Below are 23,784 nucleotides of genomic sequence, written 5' to 3' on the forward strand. Positions count from 1 at the left end.
CATGCATAGCAGAGGCTGGAGGTAGCGTCGGGATACGGACTTTCAGGGTGAAGAGCCAAGCCAGCACCTCCACCAAATGCAAACACACGTTTAGGTGTACTCTTGAATAATCGCAGGGATCAAAGGAAGCTAAAGCACTCCGATCACCGGCCAAGCAGTGCGAGACCGAGCATCAACAACAGCCTTCTTTTACCTCTTTTGCTGGTGTTCGTATATACTACTACGCCTTTTTAAAGTTGGTCCAGCAGTTCTCAAATCAGAGTATTCCTGAGTGTAACGCCTGGTTGCATAGACAAATCAGAGTCGGCACCAAGGCAAAGCTTCACTTAAAGTTGTTACCGCTGTATTACCTAGCGGGACAAAGTATGAGAAAGTGATAATTCCGAGTGTATGAAGCCTGTGTTCAACTTAAAGCGCATAGAAGACCCTCAAGAAAGTCGCGAGCGAAGAAAAAAAAATGTGGTTGATCCCTCTTATATAGGAATCGGTATAGAACACGAAAGTGAAACGTGTCTTCACAGAAGTAGTGTAATGTTTATTGCACATTGATATATAATGTCTATTGGTGTTTTGTGGCTAAAGCGCCCTTAGGCGTTGATGCACCCACGCTGACGCCTGGTGGCACGTCTCCTCCATCACGACTACCAACGTCGATGACCATGAGCAACCGTCGTGCATATGGAAGCTGCACTACGCTGCACACGCTAGCACAACGCGAAAGACGAAGCACGTAACTGACACACTAATACAACGCGCAAGACAAAGCACGTAACTGAATCGTCACCGAATCAAATCAGCGCGTACAGCGCGTCGTAATTGCAGCCTCCGCGATCAACTTTAGAAACAATTTCAGAGCTAATTGCGGAGGCCACGCTCCGCTTTGCTGAGTACGGTGAACGCCACCTAGTAGTGCTTCTGCGAGAACGCGTTGGTAGTGCTTCTTGATGCCAGCGTCCCTTCGAATGCTGGCATCGAGGCGTCGTAGTGCTGAGACCACCGAAGCGTTCACTGTCGGTGCGCGTTAGTGTCATAATGCAGTACTTCTCTTTTCTGCTGGTAGGCGGCGGCACCGCCCCGAGCAAGAGCGCGGGTACACGGAGGAGTGTTAGATATATAAAGCGCGTCTGTGTAGCTCTCTGCAAATGCGTTTGTGGCGCAATGGGTTAAACGCTCGGCGATCTATCGTCGCGGACCGAGAGGTCGTGGGTTCGATTTCCAAATTTTGCATGTTTGTGGAACTTTTTCTTCTGGTTTCTTTCTTTGTATTATGTTCGTGTATGTTCGTGTGACGTATTTCCGTGACGGAAATACGTCAGTGAAGTCTTGGTGGACCCCGGCATAAAACACTTTCGTGTTAAAATGTTGTCGCAGTTTCACCTGAAAGGCGAAGCATCAATTGCGATAGCAAATTTGTAGAGAGCTATACGTAGTAATGATATTAGCTTTATCAGCTGTATAAACTTGGACATGCAGCAGCAGCGGCAACACGCAGAACTGTTGTCGACGCCGTCGGCGTTTTGCCCGCGTTCGCTCAAAATGCGTGCGGCGTTGGTGACTATTGCCGGAGCCTCTGATATAAATAGGCACTTAGTGCTACAGCTAAACGTCGCCTCCCTTCCCTACCCCTGCCCCCCCTCCCCCACGGCCTATCGCGCGTCGGAAGAAGGCGCGTTTGCTCTACATATATGGTGATTGTAAAGGAGGAAAGAGACGCCTACTTCTGCAGCCCTTAAGCGAGCACGGCGCAGAACGCGCGTTTGTTCTCCGCCGTGCGTTCACTCCTCGTGAAAGCGCGCGCCCCTCGCGCCCTTTCACTCGCACATACAGCGTTCGGCGCTCGGCGACGATTTCATCTCCATTGACGTCATACGGAACCTCACGGGCGACGGCGATGGCAACGGCGACGCCGACGGCGACGCCGACGGCAGAAATCTGCTTTTGAGTGTCCATATAATTGCTATCGCAATAAAAGTGTCTCACCGTTGGTTGCCAGGTATGCCAGTGTACTGAGTATAATGCCGATCAGGAGCAACATGGTGAAGCACATCACCGTTGTGGTCAGCCACACGCCGCCCCCTCTGCGCCAAAAAAAAAAAAAAGAATCAGTGCAAAGCGAGTCACGTGGTCGCACACGTACGGCACCGGAAAGTGACGTCTGCGAAAGAAGCTATGCGGTTGACCTTGTCCTATACGGCGGGACATTGAGGAACATGCTGCGCATTCTACCACATTAACTTGGTCACGCGGTTGCCACAGTGCCAGGCAAGCTGAGAAGTGCATTGCTGAGTTTAACGTCCGGAAACTACACAGCGGGTTCGGAGAGATGCCGTGTATTGGAGGGCTCCGGATTAGTATTTTTACCAGTCTAGTCTTCATAGAGCATTTTTTTCCTTGGCTGCCGCCAGATATCGTAGGCAGTAGCGCGACCTATGAGCTCTCGGCATGCTGTGAGCAGCCGGCGCGAGTGTTTCTTGAAATTCGCTCCCTTCGAAATGTAGCCGCCGCCGCAATCTCCGACATATATAGTGCTCAGCAGCCGAAAGCGCCAGCTACTGAGACAACGTGGAGGGCTATCAAATGAATAGTAAAAAGTTGTCGCAGTTTCACCTGAAAGGCGAAGCATCAATTGCGATAGCAAATTTGTAGAGAGCTATACGGAGTAATGATAGTAGCTTTATCAGCTGTATAAACTTGGGCATGCAGCAGCACCGGCAACACGCAGAACTGTTGTCGACGCCGTCGGCGTTTTGCCCGCGTTCGCACAAAATGCGTGCGGCGTTCGTGAGTGTTGCCGGAGCCTCTGATATAAAAAAGTTGTCGCAGTTTCACCTGAAAGGTGAAGCATCAATTGCGATAGCAAATTTGTAGAGAGATATACGGAGTAATGATATTAGCTTTATCAGCTGTATAAACTTGGACATGCAGCAGCACCGGCAACGCGCCGAACTGTTGTCGACGCCGTCGGCATTTTGCCCGCGTTCGCTCAAAATGCGTGCGGCGTTGGTGACTGTTGCCGGAGCCTCTGATATAAATAGGCACTTGGTGCCGCAGCTAAACGTCGCCTCCCTTCCCTCCCCCTTCCCCCCCTCCCCCACGGCCTCTCGCGCATCGGAAGAAGGCGCGTTTGCTCTACATATATGGTGATTGTAAAGGAGGAAAGAGACGCCTACTTCTGCAGCCCTTAAGGGAGCACGGCACAGAACGCCCGTTTGTTCTCCGCCATGCATTCACTCCCCGTGAAAGCGCGCGTCCCTCGCTCCCTTTCACTCGCGCATACAGCGTTCGGCGGCGCGCGGCGACGATTTCATCTCCATTGACTTCATACGGAACCTCACGGCGACGGCGACGCCGACGGCAGAAATCTGCTTTGGAGTGTCCATATAATTGTTGTCGCAATAAAATGGAAGGCGTTAACCAGCTAACCAACACAGCGAAATTATAGTTTCATCAGTAATATTTGGCAGATTCGCACAGTATTCAGAATGATGACACGGTCTACAGTTGCACTTCGGACGCTGCACGCAAGGCAACATCTGCTGGGCAGATGGAAGCTCGCCCTTGCAGTCGCCAGGCATCTGAGAACGCTAGCGTCATAAGCGCAACATTGGCGTTGCAGGCGTCACACCTCGACGCTGCATGAGATTAGACGGACGGTAAAGAGTCGGCATTAGTTAGCGCAACAGAAAAAATGCATTACTTTGACGCTGTGAGCCAAATAGTGTTTTCTGAGGGTTAAGAATAAAATCCATTTACAGAGAACTAAATGTACTGCGATTGTTCTTGACCTCCTCTAATTGCCGAAACTCTGACGAAAAAATGAGTCAATACCAATACCTAGTCCGATAAACTTTGGTGTTTTAATAATTTAAAGCGTCTATTTAGCATAACAAAGCATTCATACGAACCATCACACCAACGATGAAGAAGATGAAAATTCACCAGGAATGTCGATATATTGGCTAAAAATTATAATCACGATGGTCATTGAAATATCTAGACGAATCCACTTGCTCGCTCATATAATTCGCATGTTGGCTTTGCTGCAATACTGCCACCACACGCTTAGACTATGGCGCAAAATTTTTTGTAGAGTGTGCAGCTCTAGGACTTACTCGGAACATGTCATCTTTTGGAACTAGTGAAGCTGCCCACCTATCTGAACCAGTCGACTAAGCCACGACGGTTGTTAGCGGTAGCTCATTTGTGGCTTAATGATACTCCCATATTGAAGTAAATTTTTAATGCGTCAGACATTAGCAGTGCTAAAGTATAAACAAGTGTATGTGTGTGATGTGTGGGAATCCGGTCACGTGGTAGACAGGGAATGGGAGAGCTTAAAAGAATGTACTTGTATGTATGTATGTATCTATGTGTGTGTATGTATGTATGTATGTACATATGTACGTATGTATGTACGTATGTACTTATGTATGAATGTATGTACGTATGTATGTATGTACGTATGTATATACGTATGTATATGTACGTATGTATATACGTATGTATGTATGTACGTATGTATGTTTGTATGTACGTATGCATGTACGTATGTATGTATGTATGTATGTATGTATGTATGTATGTATGTATGTAAGACATTTTGTTTATATTTGGCGAAAATAGAGGGCGCGTAGTAAATGACAATATGTAGGTAAACCTCAAAGACAAGGGACTAATTATGACATTCGCAGTAACTTAAGCATGCAAGCGATCCGGAGCTTTATGAAGGTGTTCTGCGAACAAAGAATTTATCCCATTGCTCTGGAAGAACTGTTAAATCAACCCATATCAAAACTAACGGAAATTGAGTAAGGAGGACGGAGGACGGCAGAAATGAGGGGAGGGAGGACACTATGGTAAATGTTGAGTCGAGGTAATATGTATGTTGATGAATTACTGGCTTTTTATAAATTCCCAACAAGAAATGCTCCAAATCATTACGTGGGGACGAAAGTCATATACGGGCAACTTTTTAATGTATGCGATGTAATTACAAGAAATTGAAAAGCTTTATCGCAACTGTTCGAAAGAAACCGCTTCGCTGGAAACCGGGTTATTTTACTCGAAGGTCGCACACATCTGCTGTCTTTTTTTCCAGTGAATATTCAAGTAATATATGTTGATTGTACTTGGTTGCGTAGACCCTCGACAATACTATTACCTAAACTAGAGATACACTTATGGTGTAGATTGAAAAACCAAATACAATTATTTGTTTAATTAGTAAAATTGTCTAACAAATGTGCATTTTTTATGTGCACTGTACAGGTGCTATATAAACTTGGCGGGATCCGAGACCTCTGTTAGACAGTCATTACCTTTTGTCCCTGCATCATCTTGAAGTTTTATATAGTTACAGGAAATGAATGCAAATTCAAATAATTTTTCGGGCCGCGATGGTTCATCACGTGTTATTGATAAATAGGTCTATGTCTGTTAAATGTAAAAATAACTGACAGACGCATTTCCAGGCTTATTCGGTTATTGTAATAGTAATTCGCAATCTCTCTCTCTCTATATATATGTATATATACATACACACACACACATATATATATATATATATATATATATATATACGTCACTGCCCACCACGGAAGCTTGGAGGCGATGGCGTTGCGCTGGCAAGCACGAGGTCGCGGGTTCGATGTCGGCTACGGCAGCAAGACTTCAATGGGGGGAAAAAAGGCACGGCTCGTGTACTGAAGTTTAGGTGCACGTTAAGGAAACCACGGTGTTCAAATATAATTGGCCTACCTCCTCTACGGCGTGCCTCATAATTATGTAGTCGTTTTGGCACGTAAAAACTCAGCGTTTATTTTCAATTAAGCAATTACGACAGAAAATACTTTTATTTCCTTGGCACACTCGGGTGCGAGAACTGTAGACCGAGAGTTCCTAGGGTTTACGAAAACGCTGCCTGAACAGCGTGGATAAACACATCAATCAGTGGCATCTCCGCGATAGCCCGCTTGTCATGGTCAGTGTCGGGCACTGTCGCCAGGTAGGTGGCCGCTGATGAAGGGGGTGGCATCGAGGGAAACACTCAAAGGATGCACACTGCCGATTTGGGGTGCTTCTTTGCCCGTCACCATCGGTGTGGGGCACTGTCGCTATCTGGGCTACGCTGATGAATGGGCTTGCCTCGATGGAAACAGCCAATGAATGCCTGCTGCCGATTCGGAACGCAAAAACATTGAATTTTGAATTTCCCTGGAGCATCGTTCCACACCGCTCTCTTCCTGTCTCAATGTTAGGCCTAACATTTGTCGTTCCATCGCTCTTTGTGCGGTTCCCAACTTGTTCTCCAGCTTCCTTGTTAACCTCCAAGTTTCTGCCCCATATGTTAGCACTGGTAGAATGCAATTATTGTACACTTTTCTTTTTAACAACAGTGGTAAGCTCCCAGTCAGGATTTGGTAATGCCTGCCGTATGCACACCAACCCAATTTTATTCCTCTGTAAATTTCTTTCTCATGATCAGAGTCTCCTGTGAGTAATTGACCTAGATAAATGTACTCTATTACAGACTCTAGAGGCTGACAGGCTATCCTGAATTCTTGTTCCCTTGTCAGGCCATTGAACACTATGTTTGTCTTCTGCATAATAATCTTCAACCCCACACTTACACTTTCTCGGTTTGGGTCCTTAATCATTTGCTGCAATTCGTCCCCATTGTTGCTGAATAGGACAATGTCATCTGCAAACCGAAGGTTACTGAGATATTCGCAGTTGATTCTCACGTACTGCTAAGCCTTTCCAGTGTAAGTGCTTCAATACTTCTTCTAAGCATGCAGTGAATAACATTGAGAGATTTTGTCCCCTTGCCTGACCAATGTATTGCTAGGTATTTTATCTTTGTGGAAATTTCTCATGATCAGGGTCCCCTGTGAGTAAGTGACCTAGACATACTTTCTCCTCCACAGACTCTGGAGGCTGACTGGCGATCCTAAATTGTTGTTTCCTTGCCAGGCTATTTAACATTATCTTTGTCTTTTGCATAATTATCAAGCCGACTTTCACACTTTCTCGGTTAAGGCCCTCAATCATTTGTTGTAATTCATCCCCATTTTTGCTGAATAGGACTATGTCATCTGCAAACCGATGGTTGCTGAGATATGCGCCGTTGATCCTCACTCTTAAGCCTTCCCTGTCTGAGAGCTTGAATACTTTTAAGCATGCAGCCAATAGCATTGGAGAGATTGTGTCTGCTTGCCTGACCCCTTTCTTGATAGGTATCTTTCTACTTTTCTTGTGGAGAACCAAGGTTGGTGTGCAATCGTTGTAGACATTTGCCAAAATATTCACGTATGCCTCCTGTACTCCTTGATTACACAATGCATCTATGACTGCTGGTATCTCTACTGAATCAAATGCTTTTCCACAATCTTGAAAGCCATAGAGACATGTTGATTGTAATCCGCGCATTTCTCAACTACCTGACTGACAACATGGATATGATCAATCGTAGAATATTCCTTCCTGAAGGCAGCGTGTTCTCTTGGTTGGCTGAAGTCATGTGTTGCCATGATTCCATTGGAAATTATCTTGGTGAATATTTCATACAATACTGAAAGCAAGCCCGTAATTCTTATGCACGTCTCCCTTCTTATGGATGAGTATAATTTTGGCGTTCTTACAGCTTTCTGGTACACTTGAAGTCGTGAGGCGTTGCGTATAAAGGGCCACAAGCTTTTCAAGCATGATGTCTCCTCCTTCTTTGAATAAATCGACTGTTATTCCAGCTTCTCCAGCATATTTTCCTTGGTCACGTCTTTCAAGGCCCTTTTAACTTCATCGTTGGTTATTGAAGGAGCCTCACAACTTCGAAAGAAAATAGCTTGGCTGCTCTGAAACTGTACAGGTGAGTATAGAATTATGCCGCGGCTTTTACTATGTCATAGAAATTGCTGACAATATCACCCTGGTTATATTTCAGTGCACACATTTTGCTTTTGTCCTATACCAAGTTGACTTCTTACTGATTTCATGCTGCGTCCATATTTTACTGCTTCCTCAATTTTTTCCATGTCGTAATTTCGGATATCCCTTACTTTTTTCTTGTTGATCAGTTCGACAGTTCAGCGAATTCTATGTGATCTCTCGAGCTTGACACTTTCATGTTTTGCCATTTTTTTATTAGGTCATTTGTTACTTGGGAGAGCTTACCTACGGGTTGCCCTTGGTGCTTTACCTCCCACTTCAATTGCTGCTCCTGAGATCAGCCTAGTTACGGTTTCATTCATTCCCTCAATGTTGTCTTCGTGTTCATTTTATAAAGCTGCATATTTGTTTGCGAGCACCAGCCTGAATTGGTCTGCTTTTACCATTACTGCGTCGAGGTTGGCCTGCTTCTTCCTGACTAATTTTATTCTTCTCTCTTCAAATTGTCAGAAATCCTAGACTTCACGAACCTGTGGTCACTGCACTTTACCCTACCTAGCACTTCTACATCCTGCATTATGCTGTGATCGGCAGAGAGTATGGAATCTGTTTCATTCCTTGTTTCTCCATTAGGACTTTTCCAAGTCAACTTTCTGTTGCTGCGCTTCCTGAAGAAGGTATTCATTATTCGGAGCCTATTCCTTTCCGCGAATTCTACCAACCTCTCCGCTAGTGTTCCTAGAATCGATGCCGTGGTTACCATTTGCTAGCCCACCAGCCTGCTTTTTTCTCACTTTTGCATTGAAGTTGCCCATGACTCCAGTATACTGAGTTTGCATGTTTCTCATTGCTAATTCAACATCTTCATAAAACTGTTGTATTTTTTCATCATCGTGAGTGGAGGTTAGGGCGTAGGCTTGTACTACCTTCATTCTATACCTCCAATTCAGCTTTATAATGACGACTGCTACCCTCTCATTAATGCTGTAGAATTAATCAATGTTGCCCGATATGTCCTTATGGACTAGAAATCCTACTCCGAATTCTCCCTTATCCGGAAGACCTCTGCAGCAGAAGACGTGGCCGTTATTCAGCACTGAATAAGCCTCAGCAGTTCTTGTAACCTTACTAAGGCCAATAATATCCCAGGCAATATCTGATAATTCTTCAAATAGCCCTGCTAAGCTAGCTTCACTAGATAGGGAGCGCGTGTTGAACGTAGCCAGGTAAAGTTTTCAGTGGCAGCCTGTCCGGACCCAGAGATTATTAGCATGCTCTGCCGCGTCGCAAGTCGGACTGCCGGCTTGGTCAGGTGCTGCGCAGCCGCTGGGGACTGAGGGCCATGGGTTAATTGTAGGAGTGATGAGCGAGGTAGTGGCCGAATACTGCACCAGGGAGGTATGTCAGTAAACTAAATAAATGAACGCTGAATGCGTTGTCACACATCGATCGATAAATGGTATTCGCATCTTGGTTGCCCGGCAGCGACAATGATATTCTTGGCTGGTACACAGTAAGTTAGGTTTCCAGAGTCCCCCCTTGATAATTTTGATTGCGCATTTTCCTTACCTTTCCGTACGCTGTCAAGAGCCCCGCTGAATTCGTGATTTCAAGCACATTATTCACTTCCATTACAATGGTGACAAGGTTATTCCATGGCTATTTCGGAGTGCCCTAAAATATTTCAAAATATACTACGACATTTGAATTGCTCGAGCAACCACCTTTCCAATGCATTGTCCAAACGGACAGGACGGTTTCGGCACATATTTGTTCGCCACTATATGGTAAATGGGGGTACTTACGATGGCTGGGCCGCCTGAGTTTCTGCGAGAACGGGCAGAAAAAAAAAACAGCAAGTAGTTTGAGTACCTTGCGTGCAATCCTCCCCACAAAGAAAAAAAAGCAAAAATTAAAAAAAAAATTTTAAATTCGCGCTGACTTGAAACAGTGCAAGTAATCGCGCAGCCGGCGCTGAATTCCTTATCTGAACTTTACAAGTATACGTCATAACGGATCGCGTAGAGTACGGTAGACAAAAGAAGGAAACATGTGATCGCTATAGAAGTAGCGGTACATGCAGAAGAGTTCGATCACGGTGTGATTAAGCAACGCATGCGAGTGCGATGGTTGGTATTCAATTACTTTTGTACTCGAAGCACGAAAGCAAAAAAAAAAAGAAACAGGCACAAATGGCCGGACAAGGACGTGCGTTCCCTGTGTACACATGCTGTGTAGTTCTGCTGTTCGAGTATTTTGCCATGGTAACTTCATGATTCCACAGCAACGAGGACATAGAATGATGGTCCTTAGCGCAAAAAAAACATTCTCTTTCGTGTTCGTGCCAATTTGTAAAAGTCCAAACGCATATTGCTATAGCTCCACCGCATCTACATGGGAAACGCATCAACGCCGGAACTTGGCTCTTTGGTACACTTCATTTAGTTGCTGGAAATGTTTATGTCTCATGACTGCACGATATGTTTTGTAGAATCCCACGCTATTTTGAGATGAATCCTTCTCATTACACCAGGGAATATTTGAGGGAACTTCCAGTGCAATTTGAAGGGTCCTTCGAAACTCCTGGACCACACGTTAGGATGTTCCCCTGCGTTATAAAGAGCTAAGTAGATAAGTAGCATACGTTAGCACGTCGGCCATTACTCTTACCAATACATCTCTAGCGACTTTATGCAAGCTGTAACTCCATGCGTTTCAGCACAGCCACATTATTTTAGCATTTAGCTTTGACTTAAATCATCATCTTTGGCAATGCCTCTATTGGAAACATTTGTAGGTATTCGTACTCGACCAGTATTGCTTTAGTGTTTTCCTTTATTGTGACCGGCTGATCAGTCGTACTTTTAAATACAATTTATGAAGCCATACTTCTGCACACCAAATTTCAAGGCGCGAGCTTCCCCCGGCTATCAACATATATACGCTAGAAACTATATATTTCTCACTCTACGCTAACAAAAACAATATCATCCAGGTACATTAAACAAAGAATACGCTGTTCCGCCAACACATGTTTTCGTTTACCGTAATATTATATGCTTACTTAATGATGAATACCGTAACCATTTGCTTCGAAACAAGTTGTCGGCATGCCGCTAAGCTCGTTATATTTACCTCTCTACTGCGGTTATTATGTTTCGTAATAACAAAGCATCAATTCTGATGGAGATTTATTGTATCAAAATACCAAGATCGGCAGTTTGGCAGGTGAACATATTCGTGTTGTCTTAATCTCTGTCCGTTATCTGTTTCATGCTGTTATATTGAAAAAATTCATTGCTCTAATATGGCTATGTTCCCTGCCTTTGCACCGCCAATATTCTAGCGGCGGCCGCAGAGTCATTACCCTTTCCGCTATTATCCTTTAAGCCAAAGGCCTAGGCATGGACGTCAAAACAGATCTCTGGAATTATACCGCGACATACTTGCTTGTGCGTAGCGACACCTGCCGGGAAGCAGGAATTGCAGGTATGCGCGGTTACAGCCCTTCGCGAAGTCGGCTTTCCACTGTGCGATGACTCTCTAAATCACTCAATGTCAAATCTACCACTTAACTATAAGAAAATACATCTTACAATGCGCCGCAACGTTTTACTTGTCTCGGTGTAGTAGGACGCGAAACAATGTGAGGTAAGACGAACACAGGAAAGAGCGTCCTATTTCACATTGTTACACGCCCTACATTACACCGTAATAATTACGAGACAACTATCCTAGCAACCAGTAGGCATTCAATGTTTTGATTACATACGAGCAGGTACTGGCACGTAGCCGGCGGGACCCGCCTGTCCGAAGTCTCCCGGACCGTATGGCGTCTGGCCATACGGAGTCTGTCCGTATGGAGTCTGTCCGTACGGATCCTGTCCGTATGGAGCCTGTCCGTAGGGATCCTGTCCGTACGGAGCCTGCCCAGATGGAGCCTGTCCGTAGGGATCCTGTCCGTAGGGAGCCTGTCCGGATGGAGCCTGTCCGTATGGAGCCTGTCCATACGGGGTCTGTCCGGATAGAGCCTGTCCGTACGGAGTCTGTCCGTACGGCATCTGCGCGTAATCTGCCGGGTTGTACGCCTGCCCGTACGCAGCTGGATCGTTGTAATAGACAGAGTTGTACTCCATTATGGCGATAACGCAGGCAAGCTGGAACGGAAAAAAAAAGAGAATGAGTTGAACCGTGTTAGCAAATTGCCCTTCTGTAATACATACACAGGAGCTCTTATCGTGGCAGAAGAATTTTGTTTCGCACACCTTGCCCTATGCCTCGGATGCGTATTTCTATAGAAGCGTCGAGGTCTTCCTCGTGGAGAAAGTGGAGTAGTGCCTTGGCACACTTCTGGAGGAACTTCATTAGCAAGAAAAGACGTGCAGAAACGAAAGACTTGTGATGACGCCGCCGTGATGTTTCAGCACCGGCTCGCAATTACTTCATGGATCTTGACGGTTTTTGGTCGCACTTAGTTAATTGTTAATTGATGTAGACGGGCTACGATGTATTCAACAAGAGCCAGACACTGAACCTAATTGAGAAAACGCTTACTGCACCTACACAGCGCAAGTACGAGAAAATGCCTCACTGTCATACCGGCGCTAGAATTTTGACACGAACTACCAAAGGATAGTAGTTTAGTCCTCATTTTATTTTTCTAGCGATGAACAACTGATCGACAAATTAACGAAGACAGAGTTTTGAAATAAATTATCAGTCGAAACTGAGCTATTGCTTGCCTCCTTATAAAAAGGGGGGGACTATTTTGGTTCAGTCAAAGCGAAGAGTTGCTCAAAGCGAGTGCTTGTTCTTGAAGGTCTAAAAAATGGGGGCTGAGTACAATCTGTCATTATAATATTCAATATTTATCTAATTTTTGTTGATTAGTTGTACCTAGATCGTCCAAAAGCATTGTTGTAGGAGGATCAAAAAAAAAAAAAAGATTGGCCACGATCCCGCCTTGATAACGTGAAAGTCCAGCGAAGCTGTATTAAACACCACACCTGGTAGAGCATGGTATTCACGCTGTTCTTCTGGTGTCCTTAATTTCCGTGGCCTACCAATGGCAGTCTTACAATTAACTGAATGAGTTACCAGACGGGTCTCCCTTTATATCTGAGTTTATACCTGAAACGTCTGAGTTGAACGAACTGCGATCCATTCCATTCTTTGCACACGTGGTATCCTTTGTGTTCGCGCGCAGGCGTTTTTTATACAAATTCTATGAGTGTGTGAAAAATAAAAGTAAGTATAACATAAACGAAAGATTATATGACAAGGATAAGTAATGAACATCAACATAAATGCGAATGAATGCTGGGGAAATATGCATATCAAGTCATAAACATACCATATGATTTGTGTTATAGAGCCGTTACGAAATGCATGTATGTATATATATATATATATATATATATATATATATAGAGAGAGAGAGAGAGAGAGTGCAAAGAACAGGAGAACGTAATGAAAAAGAATAAAAAATGCAATAACACGACTTTACTGACGTTTCGGCCACACAATAAAGTGTCAAAATAAAAATAGAAATAGAAAATAGGGAAGAATGAGAGCTAGAAATGGAGGTGAACACCTTTTGACACCAAAGAAAGTAAAAGTGACAGGGATAAAAGGTTATGTGAAATAATAAGGGGCCACGAAGCTTGCAAGATGTTAGCACACTAAACAGGTAAAAATGAAACTTTACCAGCACTTTCGTTGATTTCACAAGTAACCGCTTTAAATTTATGAATTAGATAGGATTCTCGAAGCTCTCTTTTGTGGTGGGCATGAAAACCAGATTGAAGTATCGTTGCCGTGAGTTTATCAAATGAGTGGCCCGCAATGCCCACGTGTTTTGATAGCGGAAGATAAGGAGAGTTGGTTGTTTAAGCGATACCTGAACGGCTTTTCAGTTTGTCCAACGTACTGTAATTTGCAAAAAGAACATTCGAGCAAATAGATACAGTTGTTAGTGTCACGCGTAAAACTACGTTAAATTTTCATGTGGAAATCGCAGGCAGTGCTTTTGGCAATACGTGATGTCGTCATTTGTGCACAAACCTTGCACCGTGTTTTCTTCCAAGGTTGGCAACCCGCTGTCTCAGGAATCCTCGTTTTAGATGACGTTAAGAAGTCATGCAGATTACTAGACCGTCTGAAGACTACACGCGGGGGTTACGGAAATATAACTTTGAGGTGATCACTCTTCTATTCTAGTATAGTGAAATGCTTTTTAAGGATTGACGAGATATTTGGAACCGATGCTGAGTGGCCGGGTTAGAACAAGGGTACTTTGTGTCTGAATGGACGATTGCTTTTTTGCTCGGAACAAATCCGTCTGATTCAGCGCATCGGCCCTTTTAACGGCATCATCCACAATATGACGTAGGTATTCCTGCTGGGTTAAAGCTTGGTGAAGTTATTCACAGATTTCATAAAAGTCTGACTGTTCCGAGTAAAGCTTTTTAAAGCGGAGCGCCTGACTATATGGTATACTGGTTTTCCAGTGTTTTACGTGAGAACTGCTAAAGTGAACATAACGATGCCTGTCCGTTCGTTTTCTGAAAAGTTTAGTTGTTAGTTTGTTGTTAGATAGGGAAAATGTAACGTGCAGAAAGTTAATTGTAGAACGAGACTATTTATATGAAAAACAAAATGATGGGTGGGCGGTATTGAAATCCGCTATGAACGATAACTGTTTATTTTCACCATGAGGCCAGATCCGAAAAATGTCATCTATAAACCGCTTTTAATTAGGAGGTTTTAGTTAGCACTTGCTAAGAAATTCATTGTCCAGAACAGAGGTAAAATGCTAGCATAATTAGGTTCAATATGAGTGCCCATTGTAAGAGTGACCACTCTTAAGGAGAAAATGTATAGATTGAGCTCTGTGTGCTTGCAATCGCACTCTTGATGAAGGCCGGACCGCGGCCGAAACGTCAGTAAAGTCCTGTTATATGTTTTTCCTAGGTGCTTCTATTTTGTGAACTATTTTTTTCCCGGCTCCTGTGATTCATTGCTTCACTGATTTATCTACCATGTATTCTGGTAAAAGCACGAGGAAAGGCATGAACTGTAGGTACTCATCGACCCCAGTTTCTACTACAGTTTTGGGTGACTCCCAAATCAAGGACCTATTCCATCACTTTGACCCTAACCGCACTGCCACTCCAGCCTTCAATTGGCAGGCCGGAGCGCGCCATAATTGATGCGCGCGCCCTGCTGGACTTGGTGGCAATTTCTACGACAACCGTGGTCCTCAATGTGGGTACAAATGACTTGACTTCAACCACTGGACGCGTGACCTTCGAACGCTACCATTACTTGCTGCAGACTATAGCCAAAGAACGATCAGATATCTACCTTGTCTACGCTAGCCTGATCTTGCCGAGAACAACAAATAGACATCGTGGGAAGCGAAATTATGTCCTCGTTCGTCACTGCAATCGTGAGGCCTCTACTTTCAACAGCCTGCTGCAGAACTTTTGCCGACATTCCAGGTGTGTGAAATTCATCGACCACGGCTATGAATGGTTGCCTTCTACTCGCGTTCTCGCTGCTGATCGTATCCATCGAAATTTTGAGGGCGTCGCGTTAATGGTTGCCCATCTCCAAAAACTGTGTTTTAGAAATGTTTTTTTCTTCCTTTTGGGGAGACTGCTCCATTCCCACCGATCGAGCGAGCGCACTCTCGGCTGCCTGCAAGCAGGCTGTCCAATGAGCCGGGCTTCCCATCTCCAAGTGAATTCCCCGCAATCGGCGCACCGATCGTACAGGAACAACCACCGGCGTCATTTTCGTCGAGAATTAAGCTTTCAACGAACCAACCGCTCAACTACCCCAACCCCCACGTACCACGGACCAGGCCCCCACAGAGCAACCATCATATTCCGCGGCCCTCTCGCGCAACACCAAGTCTTCAACCAGCCCACCACCAAATGAACAAGGCTGCGGACCCAGTAAGTCTCCACGGCGATAAATAGACAACGAAACCCCAGCAACAAGATTGCGACCTAGACCCAATCGGCAACGAAGAACACGGTTCGGAACAATTCTCGGAAGGCTAGGCGAAAGGGAAACAACCCTAGAAACTGACTAGGTGAGCCTTGCGCCCATAAGGCGAACACTAAATGTGCCTCTGCCGCCTTTTTGAAGTTCAGGAAAGTGGTGGAAAAGCGGATCTGAATCTAAACTACGTGTATTCACTCTTAGTTCATACTTAGCTGCTTACGTTCCACATAGGGACACTCAGCCTTTCAGTAAAAGCAGCCACCAGTGAAATGTCCGATAAGAATACTGCTAAATGGCATAAAACCCTTGGAACAACCTCTTTAGATCTTACCCGTATTACTGACAATCGTTATCTGCACGCTTTTAAGGACTCGCTCAATACGGAACGACAATTGTGCGCCAGTGGTGACTTCAGCACGCACGAAATCACCGAGTTCGAAGCGTATAAATTAAGAAAGCTAAGTGAGATTCATGAAAAAAAAGTGTAAAAAGTTTCTCCGTGATGACGTGGACCACTCGTTGTTTCCAAGGCAGGTAATAACGGCGAACCCGATAAAATCCTTTCTTAGGATAGAGCACAGCTCGCCACCTCTTTCTAACGTGGTTAACCTGTCCCATGTGAGCCTAACTGGGGAGGAACTTCGCGTTTTATCCCAGGGCCTAACTTGTTGTCTTGCAACTGGCGGATATGACGACTTTCAATTGGCTAAAAATTTGGACAACTTTTCACGCAACATGCGCCCACGGGAACATTTCCACGACCACCCATCCACTTCTGACACGCCACCAGTCATGCCTTCTAGCAACCGTTGGACCCCTCCGGCGCAGCGTGATAAAGGCCTAGACATGCATATTGCCGCCATGAAACATGACGTCCCTAAAGCTTATGAAAACCAAAATTCATTAAGACCAATATTTCATTAGAAGAAAGGAATGCTAACACGTCATTGGCTAAACGCAGTGATATTGTGATAGAACCGGCGGACAAAGGTGGTGCCGTGGTAATCATGAGGAAAACGGACTATATAAGGGAAGCCCAGAGGCAACTAAATTATGAGACTTTCTATAAGCGTCTAGACGGTGATCCCACAACAAATTTAAAGCAGTGTTCCAAGATACCATCAAAGGTCTCATAAATGCGAAGCAATTAAGCGATAACGCAGTACGTTCACTCGTCCCACTCAGTCCCATCACGGGCAGGGTCTACTTGCTGCCTAAAATACACCAAGAATACTGTCCCGGACGCCCTATTGTTTCGGGCATTAGCACTGTCACGGAGCAATTTTCGCGCTACGTTGATGTAATAATCAGCAGCCTTCCATGTACCTTCTCAACTTATCTTAAAGATACGAACCATTTTTTGTAGGACATCGATGACCTTCTTATACCAGAGTTCGTACTCTGGTATAAGAAGGTTTGTACCCTCCTCGTTACATTAGATGTGGTTTCACTCTACACTCTAAAAAAATCCACGCTTAATCTCACGCTAAACTGTAAATTTAAGTGTGATACGCATGTAAATGAGGTATGTATGACGTTTCAAGCACCACGTGACCGAAAATAAGCGCAACATTCCTTCATGGAAGCGTGAGGACATGACTGCTTGCCATGGTTCGGTCTAGTGCAAGCGTGAGCGAGTCGCGTACGCTTGAGAAACGCAAATCACACGCTTAAACATCCCACGAAGCGCTCGTGCGGAAACTTCACGTCACGCATATAAAGATCAGGGAGCCGCGGTTTTTCAGGTGATCTGCACGGAGCGTGGGCGATGGAGAAAAAAAAAACTCTATGTGCCTTCTCACCGTCTTGCCGGGAATAGGGAACTTCACTTGGGGAGGCTGTCGAAGAGCTTGCTATCAGCCATTTTTTGGCATTTGGCTCCTACGGGGGCCTGTAAGGTATTTGTACATAAATAAATAAAAAACACGTGCGCATTCCGGGCCATTCATTTGATCAAATCACCACAACAATCCTTCAATATGGTTTTCATTCCCACCACGAAAGAGAGCTTCGAGAATCCTTTCTAATTCATCAATTTAAAGTGGTTACTTGTGGAATCAATGAAAGTGCTGGTAAACTTTCCTTTTTACCTGTTTAGTGTGCTAACATCTTCCAAGCTTCGTGTCCCCTTAGTATTTCACGTAACCTTTTGTCCCTATCACTATTGGTCCCGTTGATGTCAAAAGGTGTGCACCTCTATTTCTGGCTCTCATTCTTCCCTACTTTTGCTATTTCTATTTTTATTTTGACATTTGATGGTGTGGCCGAAACGTTTTGCTACTTCGTTCTCTGTTGATTGAACTATATATATATATATATATATATATATATATAATGACGTTGTTAACGTCGTCAAACCTGGAACACAAATAAGTCTGCTTGCAGATGACTGCGTTATATTTCGCACAATTAAATCCTTGGATGATCAAAAGGAAATTAACTCTAGCTTGAATAATATGTTTTTGTGGTGCGAAGAATGGGGCATGGCTGCAAAGATTAATAAAACTGTCTCTCTTCGCATAACCCTTAAAAAGAATCCCCTGGAGTACGCGTATAAAATGGGATCGGTTCCATTAAATCAAGTTGAGAGTTACAAGTACATTGGTGTAACGTTCACTAATAATTTTTCCTGGAACCTTCACATTGACAACACATGTTGTTCTGCCTTTTGGAAGCTAACTTATCTGCGACACAAACTAAGAAATGCCCCCTCAAACATTAAGCTACTCACTTACCTGACCTATATCCGGCCAAAACTTGAATATGCTTGCTTTGCATGGGATCCTTATACTAAAGTCAATGTTAACAAACTTGAGAGAATACAGAGAAAATTCGTTCGTTTTATTTATTCCCAGTTCAAAAGTTCGGATTCGCAGTCAGAGTTGATGTTGGCGAACAACATTTCTTCGCTTGAACAAAGAAGACAGAAACACAGGCTACATTTTTAAATAATCTAAACTATCACAAACTGATTCTGGACCTTTCGCTATAGGTAAGTCTTCTCTCCACAAGGTATACACACGACACCAAAATATAGGAGGCTATGTCCGGATACACTGACACCTATCTATGCTAAGACCGACAGCTATAAGTTCTTCTTTCCCCGGATTATTTCTGAATGGAATTCGCTACCCGCCCCTTACAACATGGGACTGTGTGTTATGTAAGTTTTTTTGCATAGAATGTGTTCTCCTTGCTGTTGAATGAGCAAGGCAAGTCCTGGACTCTCAAACTCCCTTGCCTTTGGTGTACAATTCCCTTGCCTTTTGTAAATCGGTCGGTTTGCACCATGGATTAATTAAGGTATTGTGTTTTGATCTTGTCCCAAAGTGTTTCTGTGAGCAATATATCATTGTAAAGTCTATATATATATATATATATGTGTGTGTGTGTGTGTGTGTGTGTGTGTGATGAATGTGTACGAACGTATCTTCTATATGTCTTTCATTCAATGCCTGCCCGTCCTGCAAGGACCACAATGTGGTCTGCAGTATGTACTAAATAAAATAAGTGTATATATAAATTTCGTAACGGTTCTATATACCACATATTATATGGCAAGTGTAGGAATTGATATGCATATTTCCGCAGCATTCATTCGAAATTATGTGGATGTTTATTACTTAACCTTTTTATAGTTTATTTTATTTTTCCCACATTCAGACTTTGTGTCAAAAACGCCTGCCCGCAAACACGAAGGATACCACGTGTGCAACGAATGCAATAGATCGCAGTTCGTGCAACTCAGAGGTTTTTGGAGGTCACAGTGCAGGAGTCCTACGGCCAGCTGAGGCTGAATTGACCGTCCTTGTGGTCAAATACTCTCCTGTCAGCAGCCACCCCTCGCATGGTTCTTGTTAATAAGCTTTCGTAATGCCACTGTGTGTACGCGCAATTTTGTACCCCTTCATAGCACCACTGTATATGGCCGTCGTTTTTGATGACTTTGACATGAGTCATTGGACATGTTGACATTCATGACGCCACTAAATCTTCTTTAGTGACGCCCGTACGCTTTTTGTTAATATGTTTTCATTAATGCCACTTCATGTACGCGCAACATTGTACCCATTTATAGCTGCACTGTATATGACCGTCCTTTTTGATGACTTTGACATTAGTGATTGTACGTGTTGTCATTCATTACGCCACTAAACCTGTGCGCGCCTGTGGTCATAGCCTACCCACGTTTTATGAGCTTGTGTTCACAGCTTTGTTGTATGCACTGCTTTTTTTAATAATGCCGCTTTGTGTACGTGCAAGTTTCCATTCACGTGTTTGTTGTGTTCCTTTTTAATTTTTTTTATTTTGTCCTTGTATATTTTTTTCACGCTTACCGAGAAAATGTATGTTCGGGGATTTATTGAGCTCTGTGTGGATGAAATCGCACCCCTTATGAAGGCAAGTCCCCGGCCGAAACGTCAGTAAAGTCCTCTGGTATGTTTTTCCTACGTGCTTTTATTTTTCGTAGTATTTCTGCGCCGCCTCCTGTGATTCTTTGCTTCACTATATATATATGCTGTATGCCTGATTGCAAAGAAAGATATGGTGCTTGCCTTCGGTTGTTAACCTGGCGTTTTGTGGTTACGCCACAAAATTTTCCGACCAACGAGAGGCACACAGCTGAGCTGTAAAAATTATGCATGACTCTGCTACCGGAAACACCAGCGACCAACGGAACTTGGGAAAGCCTAGTAAAGTAGATGGAAACCACACACTTAGTTTCCTGGCGCTCAGGATTTTTTCGCGATGTTCTGCGTAGTATCGCGATGAATTCAACCGGCCATGTTCAAAAGCCTCCGGATATTCATTTCTTCGCCTACGCGAACTCTCGGCTTCTCTCAATCTAAACTCGGGATGTTCTCTTCTGCGACGCTTCGTTTTAGCTTCCCTAGCTCTCGCTTCAGTCTTTCGGAACTAGTGTCCAGTTGTCTGGTCTAAACCTGCCGAGCCGCCGCCAGAGGCATCGGCTGCAGTCACGGACAGCAGGCGCGTTCGGCGCGAACGCGGGGAAACGTGATCGGCGTCGGCAGCCGCTCTACTCATCCCACTACCACATGCTTTCACTCCGCCTCTCCACCTCGCATTCACTACGGTGCGCGATGCTATTTTTATACTCTTCTTTCTCTCTCTCTCTCTCTTCTCTCAGTTTTCTCTCACTTAGCTCGGCGAAGCTATCGCACAGCTCGTATGGGGTATGGAGTTTTGTCTTTACGCCACGAAATTTCCCGACCAACGAGAGGTATAGAGGTTCGCTGTAAAACGAAAGTCAGAGTCCTTCCAACCTGTGAATAAGGAAGTCTAGCAAAGCTCGCCCTTTGGTGGGATTTGCTATGTTGGGGTTGAGCTATATTGGGGGTTTGCTATGGTGAATTTGTCTACAAAATGGTAAACCGACCCCTTCGATACGTACTCGGCAAAGAGACTTCGGTGCTGGCTCCGAGCAGCACAATGGGGTAGTTTTAACACTTAGAACGGGTGCGGCGTCCACGGGCGACGGCGTTCTTAGCGCGTTCCTTGTGCTTTTCTACAACGTGACCAAAGCTCCGTATATACAACCAACGCTAACGCGAACTCCTCTCACTCCTCCATTCACCGGCTTTTTCGTACACCGCCATTGGTTGGCGCGCCTCACGCTCTGCCCCCTCTAACGCGGGTATTGGACGGCGCGATTTACGTCAATCCCCCTCCCTGTTCTCCTTTTAATCTGCACCCTCTCGCAGCATTCTCACACGATTGAGCTCTTCTTTTCCTCTCCTCTCCCACTAGGTCACGTGTCTTTTATACACGCGGACACGATCCTGGGGGAACTAATGGCGAACAGCTTCGCTGTAAAAGAAGCAAGTACTAACATCGACAACCGTAATCAACTGCACTGAAAACAATCAATTTGAAAACACTTTTGAAGATTGAGGATAAGCAGCAAAAGAAAAGAGCAAGACATTGACGCAATACAATAGAACCCGGACAAAGTGTTGTCAAAATGGACATGTGGCCTAACTAAAAGACTCAATTGCACTGATGAAAGAAGACATCAAAATGTATCAGCACGGAGCTCACTCCAAGCACTAATAGTATGGGAAAAGAATGGGTACTTGAATATATCACGGCGACATTTGAACTTCCTATTTTTTTGTATGGTCACACCTTGCTGATACGTAAATTGTTGCTTAATATAACTATCTTTATCTATTCCTGTTTGCTTATTATCAATGCTGAGGAGAAACGAAAGCCTTTGCAATCTTCGACGAGACGGCAATTGTTTACAGCCTAAATGGTATATAATCTGTGAGCTTCTTATGGTGAAGTCATAATTGCCGGGCACAAACCTCACAGCCTGTTTCTATACCATTTCTAATTGATCTTTTATACCGCTGTGAAGGGCTCCCAAGCAACTCAAACTTATTCAAGAATCGACGTAACGCTCGCTAAATACAAGGTTTTCTTGAACTGTTTCCGGTAATGTTTGAAATTTCTTCCGAAAAAGTGCAGCAACTTAGAAGCATTGGCATCAATTTTATCAATTTCAGATGTCCAGTCTAATGTGGAAGTGAATGTAATTGCACTTGACATAATCATTGACAGACTTGACATTTCATTGACAGATTTGACATGATCCGTCGCTTTTGAGGGATGAGATTTAAGGACATAAGAACAGTGTATTGGTTTGTTTTTATTAGTAAATCTATCATGAAAACATTTCGCTACATTTAGGCTCATGTGCCAGTCGTCGCACCAAGACAATGTCATTAACAGATTTCATCAGATAATACAATACACATTCATCGGCACAGAGTCTTACTGTAGATTTAAGACCATTTGCAAAATCACTAATGAAAATGAAAAACAGTAGGGGCCCAGAACTGAGCCCTGTGGCACACCGAGATAGTACATCTGCGGATGATGAGGCCATACCATTTATAAGCACACACTGTTGGCGGTGGGTCAAATAGTCTTTCAACTATTCAAACAAATATTCTGGAATTCCCAGGAGGGAAAACTTGCAAATAAGGAGGTAATGAGGCACCCTACTAAAAGCTTTCTTAAAGTCATGAAAAAAAGGCTGATTTTGATGATGATGATGATGATGATGATCTAAGCCTGAAGCAATCTCATGTACCAACTCGGTTGATTGTGGTGTACAAGACAGCCCTGCGCGAAAACCATGTTGTGATGGATGAAAACAAAGTAATTTGAAGATGTTTCATAAGGCATAAAGAGATGATGTGCTCAATTATTTTACGACAAACTGAGGTTAGTGGTATTGGTCTGTAATTATATACCAGTACTCGATAACCATCTTTATGTATGGGCGCAATATTGGCCATTTTGAACTCGTGAAGGCGCTTTCCCTGCCGCAATGACAGGCGATAGAGCACAACCAAAAAGGAGCAATATGATCAGCGCAGTGTTTTAAAATGTGGTTCAATATGCGATCGGGCCATGACGAGAATGCGGCTTAAATTTATGCAAATGAATCCCGACACCGTCTTCTGCTATATGAATTTCACTCATTTTCGGTAATTGCAGGAGTGCGGTATTATCGCTATCGCAAATTTGTGCTGATGATGCACATATTGGCGCAGAAAAAACACATTGAAAATAAGCGTTATAACATTCGGATTCGTGCATGTAATCTTTTATAACCTCATCGTATTTTACTATGATTGGGATGCAGGTAGAACCTTTTTTATTGTTATTTTTAACAAAGCGCCGTATTTTTGGGGGTTTGATTTGATTTTATCTGTCAATGAAGAGTAATATTCATATTTTGCCTGTTTTAGTTGCTTCTTATGTTCAAGGCCTAGGGGCTATAGCTTTTCAAATAAATCCGCAGTTTTGACGAAAAGCTTTATACGAGTATACTCTAGCCTTCCATTTGATAGA

The 23,784-nt window shown here is 44.0% G+C and overlaps 1 protein-coding gene across 1 annotated transcript in view; it reads right to left on the bottom strand.

The window, feature by feature from the left end:
* Positions 1–23,784, bottom strand: part of LOC119449040 (uncharacterized) — a 49,276-nt gene that overhangs the window by 13,632 nt on the left and 11,860 nt on the right. The window contains exons 2-4 of the mRNA XM_037712235.1: positions 11,657–12,041; positions 9,690–9,711; positions 1,981–2,078 (exon numbers count right to left, since the gene is read on the bottom strand). Of these exons, the coding sequence (XP_037568163.1) occupies positions 1,981–2,078; positions 9,690–9,711; positions 11,657–12,041 (505 nt within the window). The remainder of the gene's footprint in view (positions 1–1,980; positions 2,079–9,689; positions 9,712–11,656; positions 12,042–23,784) is intronic.

This window comes from Dermacentor silvarum, chromosome 4 (genome assembly GCF_013339745.2).
Source record: "Dermacentor silvarum isolate Dsil-2018 chromosome 4, BIME_Dsil_1.4, whole genome shotgun sequence".
In the NCBI taxonomy this organism is placed as follows: domain Eukaryota; kingdom Metazoa; phylum Arthropoda; class Arachnida; order Ixodida; family Ixodidae; genus Dermacentor; species Dermacentor silvarum.